This window comes from Rattus norvegicus, chromosome 6, assembly GCF_021556685.1.
Source record: "Rattus norvegicus strain SHRSP/BbbUtx chromosome 6, alternate assembly SHRSP_T2T, whole genome shotgun sequence".
NCBI classification, from domain to species: Eukaryota; Metazoa; Chordata; class Mammalia; order Rodentia; family Muridae; genus Rattus; species Rattus norvegicus.
In genome coordinates this window covers 128,971,830-128,985,956 of record NC_141539.1, presented here as the reverse complement: position 1 = coordinate 128,985,956, position 14,127 = coordinate 128,971,830, and the positions used below count along the sequence as shown (strand labels likewise).

General features: G+C 49.8%; 1 protein-coding gene across 2 annotated transcripts; it reads left to right on the top strand.

Moving 5' to 3' along the window:
• The first annotated feature begins 4,737 nt into the window (after nt 1–4,737).
• Nucleotides 4,738–14,124, top strand: Serpina11 (serpin family A member 11). Of its 2 annotated transcripts, NM_001008776.3 has the most exon segments (6): nt 4,738–4,810; nt 8,178–8,823; nt 9,886–10,159; nt 11,169–11,288; nt 11,655–11,802; nt 13,828–14,124. In NM_001008776.3, coding segments are annotated over 5 exon segments (1,389 nt in total). In that variant the 5' UTR covers nt 4,738–4,810; nt 8,178–8,180; the 3' UTR covers nt 14,032–14,124.
• Nucleotides 14,125–14,127: the final 3 nt, after the last annotated feature.

The window sequence follows — 14,127 nt, the reverse complement described above, 5'->3', positions numbered from 1 at the left end:
CCATTACTCTACCCAAGCTCTACGCCTTACACATCAGGAGTCTCCTTGATGGGACACCGTTCTTTGTTTAAACCATTCACTGTTCTTGTTCACTGTATATTCTGCTTGACCAGGGTGTACAGAACATGAGCTCTCCGGCGTTAACGAGCCTTCAGGATGGATAGATGAGCTGGCTCCGTGTCAGCTCCCAAAGCACCTTAGAAAGTAAATAAAAACAATGGCCGCCCATTCCTATCTGTGCAGTAATATTTTAAATATTGTAAACCATGCGAGGGGGGCACCCTGGCTAGGGCACTGGGCATTTGGAATTTCTAAGTGGGTGTCCATTCTTCATCCCCAACTTGGCGAACTAGTCTGCACTGAACTGAGCACCTACTATGGGCAGAAGCAGCCCTGAGGCTGGGGTGTGGTCAAGAATCACTCCCACATTGTGGAGTTTGCAGTGAAGTAGGAGGAGGAGAGGAAGAGTCAACACTTGCTGGGACAGAGACTGTTCACATGGGCCGAAAGCACTCGTGTGAGTACCAGCATTGGAAAGACCACAGAGTGCACGGTTATGGCTTCAACTGTGTCTCTGTCCCTTGGGGGCGGAATAAAGGTGAGAGCTGCTTCTGGGGTCTGGCATTGGGGACCTCACAAGCCAGACAGGTAACCAGGATGCAGACAAGAGGCAGAAGGGACCAAGCTCAGGAAGGAGGACTACAGAGGAGCTTCAGTTCAGGCTGTCTCAGACAGAATAGAAAGGCAGCCCTGCCCCCACACTGACTATGCATCCTTTAGGGCTGTGTTTATTCTCCATGTGCCCCCCCAAAAGAAATCCAGATCCCGCCCATGTCATCAGGTTGCCCAATGAGCAAGCACATTGAAAGTACTGAGGAAGACTCCTCCCAGATCACCGGTGCTCAGGGAGCACTACCCATGCACTGGTGTTTCTACGGAGGCTGATGTCTAGAAGAAGGGGACCAAGGATGGTTCTGCTAAGCTGGGAGCTGTGCAGAAAGGCAGGCATTTATGCAGAATGTCTTCTGCCCACCTCCTCACTTCTCTATCCTCAGAGGCATCCATGACACCTGACCCCCGGCATCTGCCGTCTTTCCTGGAGCTAAGAATGGGCTGCAGAGGAGCCTGCTCATGTGTGAGCTTGCTTCCGGGTGCTAACACACCTCTTCTCTGCAGCCCGAAGGGGAGCACATATGAGTCCACAGGACAGTGGCAGCATTGCTTGCTTTGTGATGTGAAGACTGGTGTGATAACACAGAGCAGGCGTGTGGCACAGGACCTAACGTGTGGCACGGGCTCTGCTCAGCAGTGGCCACTGCTCAAAACCACAAGCCATGTGTTCAGAGCTAGTTTATAAGTCACATCTCCTTCCTCCACTGTCACGGGTAGCCATGGCATACAGAGAATGGGAGTCTCTTTTACTATTAATAAAGTCTGCTCTTAGACAACCTTATACATGGATGTAATGCATTCTGATTACTCTCTCCTACCCTCTCTCAGTCCCTTTTTTCCTTACAAGTATTTCTCCAATAATTACTAGTTTTTGTTTTGTTTCGTGTCCCACAGAGTTTAAATGAGATTATCTGTGTGACCCTGAGTTTGGAGCCAACACACGACCAGAGCCTGGTACTCTCAACAGTGAGAGTTCATGCCACCCCCTCTTCCAGAATCTGTTAGTTGCCAATTGGCCATCAATGTGACGAAGTGAGTTTCTGTGCGGCACATGCATGTGCCAGCCCTGTACCAACCCAACAGACACAAGCACCAATTGTGTGAGGGTTATTTCCACAAAGATCGCACAGACCAAAGGGAAATGAAGTGTTGTGTGAGCCATCGTAAGAGTGTGGTGACATTGTGTGACAAGCATGACCAGAAGAACTGACATGGCCCAGGCAGGGACAGAGGGGGTGGCTTTCTGAAGGAGAGAGCTGGGCTGAATCCTAAGAGTAGTGAATGCATGAGTAGGCACTGGCATCTGTCTGAGAAGCAGAAGGGATGGGAACAGCATTCTAGCAGGAGACAAGGTGTGCAGGAAAGGAACAGGGCTCCTTTGCTTGTTGGTGTGTAGCAAGAGCAGCTTCAGGGGTGGGAGGTGAGGTACGAGCCCGGTGGGACTGTGATAGCCTGTGAGCATCTAGGAGAAGCAGGCTCTCCGGAGACTGCAAAGGGGGAAACGAACACATTTCAAAATGGAGGACAAGTGAGCAAGGCCCACTGGGCAGAGGTAAGGAAGCCACAGGCAACATACAGGGAGATAAGATTAGTGCAGCTGGGCTGGGATCCAGCGCTCTTGGGCAGGCTCTGTTGCAAGCAAGGATGTGTGATCGTCAGTGAAAACCCAGGGCTATGCTGGTCCAGCCAATGTGAGGTGCCTGCGTTGGGGTAGGCCCCTCAAGAGAGCAGTCTAGAGAACCAGACAGCAAAGCAGGACTCGAAGCAGCCATTGTAAGGTTTGGGAGTTCATACACTGCCCTTGGTTCTAGGAAGTGGTCGATGAATGGAGGAGCAATTGCTGGAATAAAAGAGCAGAGAGTCTTATTAGTGGGAACAGCCATTCTTCTATCATATTGGCTGCCAGGAGACCCAGAAAGTCAAAATGCCAGGAGGGCACATGCACTGGGCACACCACATGTGTTATCTCCACTCTGAGAACAACCTGCAAAACAAAGGCATTTGGCCCTTACAGAACAGGAAGCTGGGTCTTGGAAGGAGGAAGGGGCCTTTCTAGTGGTCCCATGGTGGTGTAGCAGGGACCACAGCTTTACTGTCACAGCATGTGGTCCCTGGGCTTGGCTGAAGAGGACAATACCAGAATCCTCATAAGGAGCTCCAGTGAGGGGACACCAGTGCCTGGTCCCAGGGGAGGGAGCATGGGCACCTGGCCTCTCATCCCCACAATTCAGGGCTAACTCCATCTCTCCCATACCGTGTGTGTCTTCTGCTCCACCTGATACAGCCACAATGGGAAAGCAACAGATAGTAAATTTCCATTCTCAGTTTCCCTGTTCAAAATCCAGGTAACCAGACCTGATACAAGTGCCTTCACCCAGTCAGCTGTTTGCAGGTTCTGCGTGGCAGCAGTTTTGAGTGCGTCTCCAGCTCTCTCCCGAGAGAAAAGCTCTGGAGGGATATTCAAGATGAGGAGAAGAGCCAAAAGTTACCAGCTGTTTCCAAATGCTGCTCCAGGGAGAAGCTGTGTCCAGTGGACCAAGGAGAGTGTGGGAGAAATACAGTCTCCTCCTTCCCACCGGAGCAAGCTCCTTGAACACTTTATCCTTTTAAAATGCTCCTTGCTGATGATATTTGCTTGTAGAATTTAAGAATTCTACTTTCTAATGTTAAAATGTTATTAGTTATTCTCATCGAGATAAAAAAGGCTTACAAAGGGGCTGGAGAGTGTCGCTGAGTTAGTAGGGTGTGGCCCTGTGACCTGAGGACACGTCTTAGATTCCCAGCATGCACATACAATGCTAGACGTGGTGACATGGGCTTGCAATCTCATTGGGGAGGCAGACACGGGTGGATCCCTGGGGCTCCATAGGCAGCCAGCATCGTCCAATCCGTGAACCCCAGGGCCCAGTGTGAGACCCTGCCTCATCATCAGGTGGATGATAGCTTCTGAAGAATGACTCCTCTGGGTCTGCCCTCTGCCTTCCACATGAACGCAGCATCCCCCACCCACAGACACTCACCAACAAAAATACAAAGTCACCTCTGTCCCATCAGGGAGCAACAGTCTCTTAAACAAAATAAACCTTAGCATCAGGTAGGTGTGTGTGTGTGTGTGTGTATGCACATGTATGTGACTGTGTATGGACACACATGTGCGTACATGTGTGTGACTATGTGTGTGTATGTGAGTATGTGTTGGAGAGTCTGTGTGAATGTATGTGTACATATGTGTGTGCTCGATCACACACGTGTGTATGTGTGTGCACATGTATGTGACTGCATGTGGACACACATGTGTGTACATGTATGTGGCTATGTGTGTGTATATGTGAATATGTGTTTGAATGTCTGAGTGTGTACACGTGTATGTATGTGTGTGCACATGTATATGACTGTGTGAACACACATGTGTGTACGTATGTGGCTGTGACTGTGTGTGTGTGTTTTTGTGTCTGTGTTAACGTGAATACAAGTCCTCTGAGAGTCCAGAGAAGGATGCCAGATCTCCTGGAGCTGGAGTCACAGGCAGATGTGAGTGCTGGGAACAGAACTCCGATCCTTTGATAAAGCAGTTCGTGCTTTCTTTCTACCTCTGAACCATAGCTCCAGTGCCCACTACCTAGTCTTTCAACACTCACCAACCTTCGTTCCAGCACCTTCTCCACTCTCGCAGATTATACTTATGAAAAGTGTCTGGAAAGTGATGGGGTGCTTGGTGGCATGGTGGCAACAGCCCAGAGTGACTCGCAGGCAAGCCACCTGGCATGATGCTTCTCTCTGTGAAGTATGGGTGGCCACACTTTCCTCGAGGTCTCACAGCTAGGGTTGCTGACTCCTACAAAGCCTCCATTCACATGTCAGCATCTCCAACACTCCCCAAACCCCATCACCACCAATGTCACAACACCCGCAGACAGAATGGGGCTGTGAAACACAAGTCGCTTGCTTGTTTGTGGGACCAGCAGCCAGGTCACACTCTTGGAAAAAAATGTCCCATTTGTCCTATTTGCCTTCCTGTCAGTTCCAGGAATCAACCTGACAAGTATCGACCAGGCTGCTGTGGTGTTCAAACACTATGATCCTGTGAGCAGGAGGCCGTACGAGACTGTGGAGCTGGGCCCACCTGGGTGGCTTCTCTGTGAGTATGCCCTGTACCCAAAATGAAGGTGGGCCATTATCTGTCTGTCTGTCTGTCTGTCTGTTTAATATATATCCTACCTACCACCAGCTTTAGAGGTAGAAACAGGGGCAGCAAGTCCTGCTTCTGAATCTTGAAGCTAGAGCTTCAGGTTTTCAGGAATCGTCTCTGGAAAATTCAGCCATAAGGAATCTTGACCTATGAACTGCCAGCATAAAACCAGCTAGAAGCTAAGTAGCAACTTTATCAGAAACTCAGTTATGGCAACAAGCCTCTGCACAGAAGCCCAGGTCTGGCACTGAGCCTCGCCAATTCTAATTTCCCTGTGCACACAACTGGTCTAAGGGTGTCTGTGACTTGAGGGTCTCAGGAGCATTTGTTTAAACAGAAAGACGAGGAAGACTGTGACTCTTGGCATTTCAATAGCTTCCAGATGTTTGAGTGGCAGGCAGGAAGCAGCAGTAATATAATCATTGATTACCCAGAATGCTATGCTCACCTATGCCCTCCCCACACATTTGTAAATACCTCGGTGTGCAGCAATGATGCAATGTGCCCGATGTCCCCGGCACTTAAACAAACACTTAGAAACAAGAAGGTTATAACTCAGGAACAGGATTCTGCATTTTCTCTGAGAATCTGCCTGGGAGCAGAGTTAAGCGCACTTAAATTTCCAGTGCACCCATTCTCGGTAGAAACGGGACAAAATCTTCTGGACTGTATTTCTCATGAGCTGGTGCTCTGCAAGATAGACTTCATAAATCCCGAGAAGGGGTAGTAGCATTGCCATTTGGACTTTGCAGAAGGAGGCCCTGAATTGCAGAGACAGTTCACACAGCAAGTAACTGCAGTGTCCTAGTTCAAGCCAGGATCCCCTAGCTACAGTTCAGTCTTCCTTGGAAAACACATCCTTCTGCGAATCACCTTGGGGTCAGGAAGGGTGCTAAGATCAATGACCACAAATAGCGCCCTCACATTTTCTGTCCTTACTTTACCAGGGCGGACCAATTATTCAACATCTTCCTCTTTTTTTTTTTAATGTAAGGAAAGTCTCAAGCACACAAAACTCTCCTTAAGCCCCTTACGTGGAGCCGGTGCTGGAGGGAGGATGTGACTTTAGTTGATACCAGCCTTACTTTAGCCAGCAGGTGGCGCCTGTAATCTGGTTGGGCACCAGGGAGCAGAGTTCCATCTGCCTCTCCCCTCCCTTCACTCCAGCAGGTCACACAGAGCCAAAGGCCAACACATGGGCAAAATGCACAGAAGGTGTTGATCACGTTGTGGATGCTTTCAGGACAAACTAGAAAAACCAGCGTGTAGCCGCTGTATAATTAAAAGGTAGAGAGGTTGGTTTGAAGGGATCAGGAGGGTATCAGGGTCCAGAAGACTCTGGGATGCAGGGGGCCAGGGCAGTAAGTCCTCTGCAGTGTTGTAGGGATGGGGAACACCTGTAAGAGAAAAGAAGGAAGTGGAGGGAAGTGGGGTGAACCCTGCTTTGTGGACACTGAAGGCTCTGCCCCCCACCGTTGCACTCACGACTCTGCTCCCGCCTTTCAAAGCACCTTGAACCCTGCCAAGGTAACCAATGGCTATTCTGGCGCATCCCATAACTTAAATTAAAATATAAGACACTTGACATTTGCATGAAGGGGGCTGTCTCTGCACACAGGAGCAGGGGTTTAAACAGATGCTCTTTGCCTTGTACTTCTGGAAACTGGAAGTTCAAGACTACAATCAAAGTGATGGCTGTGCAGACGGTGCAGACGAACCTATACCAGGCCCTTCCCTGACCCCTGGTTGCTATAACCTTCAGAATTGTCTGGTTTGCACTAGGGTCTCATCTCTGCCTGTGTCTTCCCCACAATCCTCCCTGGCTACTTCTCAGAAACCAAAGTCCCTTCTTTCAGGGGCACTAGTCATACAGGCCCCACTTTAATGGTCCCATTTTACATAATTATATCTGTAATGTTTCCATTTATAAGCAAAGCACCATTATGAGGGTCGAGGTGCTGGAAGCTAGGCATATGATTTTGTGGTAGGTAAAACACAATTAGTAACAGATGTTTTCAAAGCCCCTGCATCCTTACACACAGGCGTTTTTACCATTACACACAGTAGGTGGTTTTTAGGCAGTAGAGGTGTGGAGACAGAGCCCATCCCCCTTTCAGTTCTCCTTCCAGGAACCTTCTGTCCTGGTACTTCCTCCTCCTTCAGAGGCTGCCTTCATCTCTGTGGGCTTGATTGATCCAGGCTAATGCTCGCTTCAGGGTGCAGGGCTCTCCCCTTGGGGCCTGAAAGAGGCACTGAACACCACCGTCCCTCTTGCAACTGACTGCACTATTCCATAGTCACCCTCAGGGCCCAACATCCTCTGTGCTTGTATAAAGCTTTGTCCCCTAGTATGCCTCTTAGCCTGCAGTCACGTAGGCATCTGCTGAGACAAACACTGGCTATTCCCTCAACCACGCCCTCCCTAAGCCGATGGTTCTCAACCTATGGGTCGCAACCACGGGTTTGGCAGGAGATCACATATCAGATATCCTGAATACCAAACATTTACAATGCAACTCACAGCAGTAGCAAGATTACAGTTATGAAGCAGCAACGAAATAATTTTGTGGTTGAGGGTCACCACCACATGAACTGTATTAAGGTCACAGCATCAGGAAGGTTGAGAACCACTGCCCTAAACGCAGAGAATCTTGGGGTTGTGTTAATTTCTTTAACGCACAAGATAGTCGGGGTCACACCTTTAGGCCCAACGGAGCCTCAGATATCATATACGATTGCAAAAACTACTGGGTCCAGGAGAATGTGGAAAAAGCATAAGAATAAGATAGAAGGAAAGAAGGGGAGAAGAAAGAAGCATGGGGCAAGAGAAGAGAATGAATATGGGAAAGAGGGAGAGGAGAACAAGGGAGAGTGGGGGAAAGGAGAAAAGGGAGGGGTGGGGGAAATACAGGGAGGAGGGAGAGAAGGAGGAGAAAGGGAAGGAGGAGGGAGAGAAGGAGGAGAGAAGGGAGGAACAGGGAGTAGAGGAGGAGGGAGTAGAGGAGGAGGGAAGGAAGAAAGAGGGAAGGGGGAGGGAGTGGAGGACGAGGAAGGTAAGGAGGAGAGAAGGTAAATGGAGAAAGGGTGAACTGCAGGACCTATTTTTCCAACTGGAATTCCAGTTGCACTCGCGTGCATGCGCACATACAGACTCTCTCTCTCTCTCTCTCTCTCTCTCTCTCTCTCTCTCTCTCTCTCTCACGCTTTTCCTTGTTTGCCGGAAGGGATTAGGTGTGGATGGTGGCTTTAATGTAAGATTAGGGGGTGATGGTGTCCTCTTCCAAGAAGACCAATGTGTTCCTCATCTTCTTTTCAGACAATGGGGCCAGTGTGGCTGTGGCTGCTGATAGCTGAGCTCCTGCTTCCTGTCCATTGTCAGCCATCTTCTGCCCATGGAGATAAGAGTCTAGGGGCACCTCAACCAGCCAGCCACCAGTCCCTGGAGCCAGCACCCGCCTATCACAAAGTCACACCCACCATTACTAATTTTGCTTTGCGCCTATACAAGCAACTAGCAGAGGAAATACCAGGGAACATCCTCTTCTCCCCCGTGAGCCTCTCCAGCACCGTGGCTCTGCTCTCTCTGGGGGCACATGCTGACACCCAGGCTCAAATTCTGCAAAGCTTGGGCTTCAACCTCACAGAGACCCCAGCAGCTGACATCCATCGGGGCTTCCAGAGCCTCCTGCACACGCTTGACTTGCCCAGCCCCAAACTGGAACTGAAACTGGGGCACTCTCTGTTCCTTGACAGGCAGCTAAAGCCTCAGCAACGCTTTCTGGACAGTGCCAAGGAGCTGTATGGAGCCCTGGCTTTTTCCGCCAATTTCACAGAAGCAGCTGCCACAGGGCAGCAGATCAATGACCTAGTGAGGAAGCAGACCTATGGGCAGGTGGTGGGCTGTCTCCCGGAGTTCGATCGTGACACCCTTATGGTTCTCTTGAACTATATCTTCTTCAAAGGTGAGACTTCTCGGACAGGAATATGACTCTCTCTGCAAGTAAAGGGCCTGCCACCTGTGGATAAGACAGTTCCCCTACCCTTGTTTCCCCTGTGGAAGTAGCAAGAGAGAAAAGATGACTCAGAGGGATGGTGTAAGGTATGGACCACAGAACTCTCAATGGAGATCCTGGCCTGGGTTGGCTTCCCAGAAAGGGGGTTTCTTGTTCAGTGTGGAGGCACATCCCTCCACTTCTAGCATTTTGGAGGTCGAGCCAGGAATATTTACAAGTTGATATCAGCCTGGATTACATACAGAGATCCTGACTCAAATAAATGAGTGAAAGAGAGAGGGGGGCGGGGCAGGCTGCCGAGATGGCTTCTCTTGCCTCCGCTTCCTGAGGGCTGACATTGCAGGTGTGGGCCACCATGCCAGCTTGAAGCTCTTTGCAGACACTGAGGCATCTGGTCAGAGAGGGTTTTTGGTCACATTCCCACCAAACCCCAACTGTGCCTTCCGAATCAGGCTGCTGATCCCAGCTCATACCCTTATGGCTCTGGAAATTAGGGTGCTTCAATCATTTCGTGCCTACTACCTTACTAAGAAATGCACGATTCTTATTCACTCCTGGTGACGTAAGAGACAGTGCTTTGGGGGAATCAGTGGTTAGGACCACTGGTTGCTCTTCCAGAGGACCTGGATGCAATTTATGATAACTGTGTACAACTCCATTTCCAAGGGATATGGTGCCCTCTTCAGGCCTCCTTCGGTACTGCATGTACATGGTGCATAGACTTACAGGTACGCACTCATACAAATAAAATAATAATAAATGTTTTTTAATAGAAATAACACCTTGTGCAAGGAAAGCAGGACCACCCAGCGTGTGCTTTGTAGATAAATTCTCTCAGTTCAGCACAACCACAGGTTACTTACCCCTGGGACTTGCTCTCATGCCTCCTGGCTTTGGGCCCTGCTACTTACACATTCCAGAGGACGTCACCCACCCTGCATGACGTTGTGGATGTTCCCGAGTCTCTGCCCTGCCCATGTGCTCATGGTTCTTTGTATTTTGTACCCTCAGCCAAGTGGAAGCATCCCTTTGATCGCTACCAGACCCGGAAGCAGGAGAGCTTCTTCGTGGACCAGAGGCTGCAGCTCCGCATTCCCATGATGCGGCAGAAGGAAATGCATAGGTTCCTGTACGACCAGGAGGCATCGTGCACTGTGCTGCAAATCGAGTACAGCGGCACCGCCTTGCTGCTGCTGGTCCTCCCTGACCCTGGGAAGATGCAGCAGGTAGAGGCTGCCCTCCAGCCAGAGACACTGAGAAGGTGGGGCCAGCGGTTCCTGCCCAGGTAGGTGCCCCAAGGTACTGCCTGTCCTTGCTCAAAACTGGGGCCATTCTGTTCATCGCAACCCCCAAGAGCCCCTCATGGGTTTGGGCACTATCTCACCCTCAACTTCACTGATGTCTTCCTTGTGTCTTTGGGCCACATATTTCCTCAACTGTTAAAATAAAGATATGCTACCTACTACATGGGGGTGTGAGGGACCAACGGAGCCAGTATCTAAAGAACTTAGACTGGTACTAAAATGTAAGGGTGTTCTAAGCTGTCTTTTTATCCCTTCTAGGGGTCCTTTCCTCTTACTTCCTTCTTTTTCATAACAATTTAAGTCTGCCAAAAAAATAAGACAAGAACAATTTTTAAAGATGACCAAGACTCCTGGAACCTGGAGTCAGGAGCTGATACAGAGGCCATAGAGGGATGCTGCTTACTGGCTCACTCCCCATGGCTTGCTCATCCTCTTTTCTTATAGAACCCAGGACCACCCCACCAGGGATGGAACCACCCACAGTGGGCTGGGCCATGATAAATGTACTATGAACTGAATGTTCTAAAAGTGGACTGTTCCCAAAAGCAAGGGTTATTAACAGAGCGCCGGCAATTAGCAAATAAATAAGGGGGAAACATAGTAATCTCAAGGGAAAAGGGGTAGATGTTACTCTGAGTTAAAAGACATTTCCACATTCATCACAGAGAGCATGACAATCTGATGGTGAGGACAGACAGTCAGGCTTTAGGTTCAGATGCCACAGCCCTCTCTCTAGGTCACTGGTTCTCAACCTTCCTAATGCTGTGACCCTTTAATACAGTTCCTCGTGTTGTGGTGATTCCCCCCACCACCACCAAAGAATTACTTTTATTGCCACTTCATGACTGTAATTTTGCTACTGTTGTGAATTGTGTAAATATTTTCAGAGATAGAGGTTCCTTTAAGGGATTGCGACCCAAAGGTTAAGAATCTCTGCTCTAGATGCTTGCAACACCACCAGGGGGCGGGCATCTCTCTGCCGTTCTCTAGAAAAGCTCAGGCAGGTGGAGCAGGCAATGGCGGCTTGCACTGGGACCGGATCAATGAATTCCCGCAAAATAGAGTTGGGAAACTGAGCCTGAAGCACCTGCAGATGACTCAAACGTGGAGGTGGGATACACAAATGGTATTTACTCAACCTGGTATCGGGTACTCCTAATCAGCGTTGCCTTGCGAAACTCTGGCTAATGTCTGGCACCTAGAAAGCTCTCCACGAACACGGGGGAGGTAATGAAGGCGATCTTGTCTGCCAGGAAACTTTTCAGATCCAGCCATGAGTCTCTGTGAGGTCTATGTGGAGGGAGGTTTGGGTGGGCGTAGGTAGTAGGATCTTCTACCAGAGCAAATCACGTCACAGGAAGACTGAACATCCCCCAGGCTGGGGTACCCTGCTCTCTCTCGCTGCTCAGGCGGCTAGCAGCCGCGGCACAGGCAACGCCCAACAGAGCAGCGCGTCTTCTCTGATTCTCTGTGTAGTCTGTTGGATTTGCACCTGCCACGGTTTTCAGTTTCTGCAACCTACAACCTGGAAGAGATCCTGCCCCTCGTTGGCCTCAGCAGCCTCTTTGACGTGGAAGCCGACCTATCAGGAATTATGGGGCAGCTCAACAAAACTGTCTCCAGGGTAAGGAAGGGGATGTGAACTTGGGTGGGGGAGGGTGTCTTCCAACATGACGCACACTGGAAAACCAAGGACCCCAGTCCTTTCCCGAGACCGACTTTTCGACACCACAGTCTTTACAGATTTTATTCCTGGACAGCCCCATTTCCATCTCCCCTTCCCTAGATCTACACTAGTCATGTAGGACTATATGCATGAATGTAGGGTTCTGTAGAACACTTGAGGTCATTCACAGAGCGAGAATTATGCCAGGTGAGGGGTAGCCATCTTCTATCCCAAATAATCCACCTTGGGGCATCAGGAGCTCTGTCTTTGTGATAGCTTAGAAAGCTATAGAGACTGAACAGACAGTGTAGTGGTCAGCATTGCTGGGTAACAAGCCTCCCCTACACCACAGGACATTATCACAACAGAGGCTTATTGTGAGAATTCCTTCCCAGAGGAGACGGAAATAATGTCTACCTATTCCCCTTTAGGTCCTAGAGCAAACCAAAGTAAGATTTTATGTGGGGACCCGCTGAGTTCTTTAGGCATGGGTGAAGGGTTACTGGCAGGAGACTAGGTGACCCCAAATCGGCTTACATGGAAAAATCTTCACTCAGCCTCAATAGAGCCCTTCTTCAGTCAACCTTCCTCAGCCGTATACTCTTCCTGAGCCCATGTATAAATAGAGCAGGATTGTGTACAGGTAGCTGAGAGGAGCTGATGGAATCTCAGATGAGGGGCTGGATGGCTCTCGTCGCCCCTCCAACTGTGAGGGATGTCAACAGTCAGCACGCCCTATTCTGACAGACACTTATAGGCACAAATGGATGGTCTAGTAAAGATGGCAGCTGCTTTACTCAGAGGACTGCATTCTACAAGGCCCATCTCTAGCTGACAGTGCCTCCTTGAAGCAGCTTCCTAACACTGGCTACAGATCTGATCCTCACAAATTCTTCCAGGATTGGAAGTTAAAGGAAAAGAATCCCTCTCTCAGAGGAGAAGAGGAAGACAGGAGAACTATACAGTGGCTCTTAACCCTTCCATCCCCCGCAGGCCTACATAATGGCTGCTCACAGCCACTGCCTAAAAGCAGGTCTCCTGTTCAGGCAGTGGGAAAGGGCTATGTTCTCTCTCTTGATGGGAGACAACACAAGCCACGTGGAGTAGGCAAGCATCTGTAGCCCTCTAACAGAAATGACAGTCTTTCTCAGGAGGGAAAGCGGTCCGGGCTCTTTCTAGAGCTTAGCTCAGCTCTCCTGTTTAGGTTGGAGATGTCCACTGTCATCGGAGTCTTTGTTAGGACCTTACAAGGAATGGGCTCTGTCTTGTATTTGGGAGGGACCAGCAGAGAGCTAAATACCCAACCAAGGCAGCAGGGATGTGGACTTGTGTCTGAGCATTTGTGTGTAAGGAATGGCTGTGTGTGCATGGGAGTGGTATATGTATGAGTGTGTGCATGCAAGCCTGTGTGGTGTGGGGTGGTGGACAAGAAGAAAATGACAAACTTCAGAGAACTTTCCACAGTGACCTGGCCTGCCTCAGCTGTCTTTCTTAGACCTGTTTGGAGACGAAAGAACTCATCAAGACCATTTTCCCAACTTCTTTTAAAGTCACAGAGTCCTTTCCTGCTGAGAAGTTGTGAAATGAGACATTTAATATTCTGTGCTTAGGGCAACTTGGGGCTCAATTCTACCCAGCACGTTAGGGCCTGCTTTTGGCCACAAGCCGTTTTTAAGATGAGAAGGCAGAGGGAGTTTACAAAGGGTAGGTGAAGCTCAAAGACGCCTGTGCCCTGTGTACTTAAATGCTCCGGGAGGTGGCTACTGGGTTTGAGTCTGCCCTTAGCTCCTCAATGGGGCTGAGGCCATCTCGTGTCAGGATAGACAGCTTAGGAAGGTGACATATATAAGTTGGGATTATTTCTTAAGGGGCCTGGACCCGAGGGATCTGAACAGACTCTGAGACATTGTCCAAGGCTTGGGGAAGGTGTCCTCTACCCTCGGAACCAAGAGTGAATGCTTACACTGTCGTCTTCTTTTCTAGGTATCGCACAAGGCCGTCGTGGACATGAACGAGAAGGGAACTGAGGCCGCAGCTGCCTCTGGCCTGCTCTCCCAGCCCCCATCCCTGAACATGACGTCAGCCCCACACGCCCACTTTAACAGGCCCTTCCTGCTTCTGCTCTGGGAGGTGACCACCCAGAGCCTGCTCTTCCTAGGGAAAGTAGTCAACCCAGCTGCTGGGTAATTGTGGTGGTGGGGGCCACAGGAAGGCCAGCCCAACCTGCACGGCAGGACCCCTGTGCTGCGGTTCTAATAAATCTGAATTTGGCTGTGCAAAGTC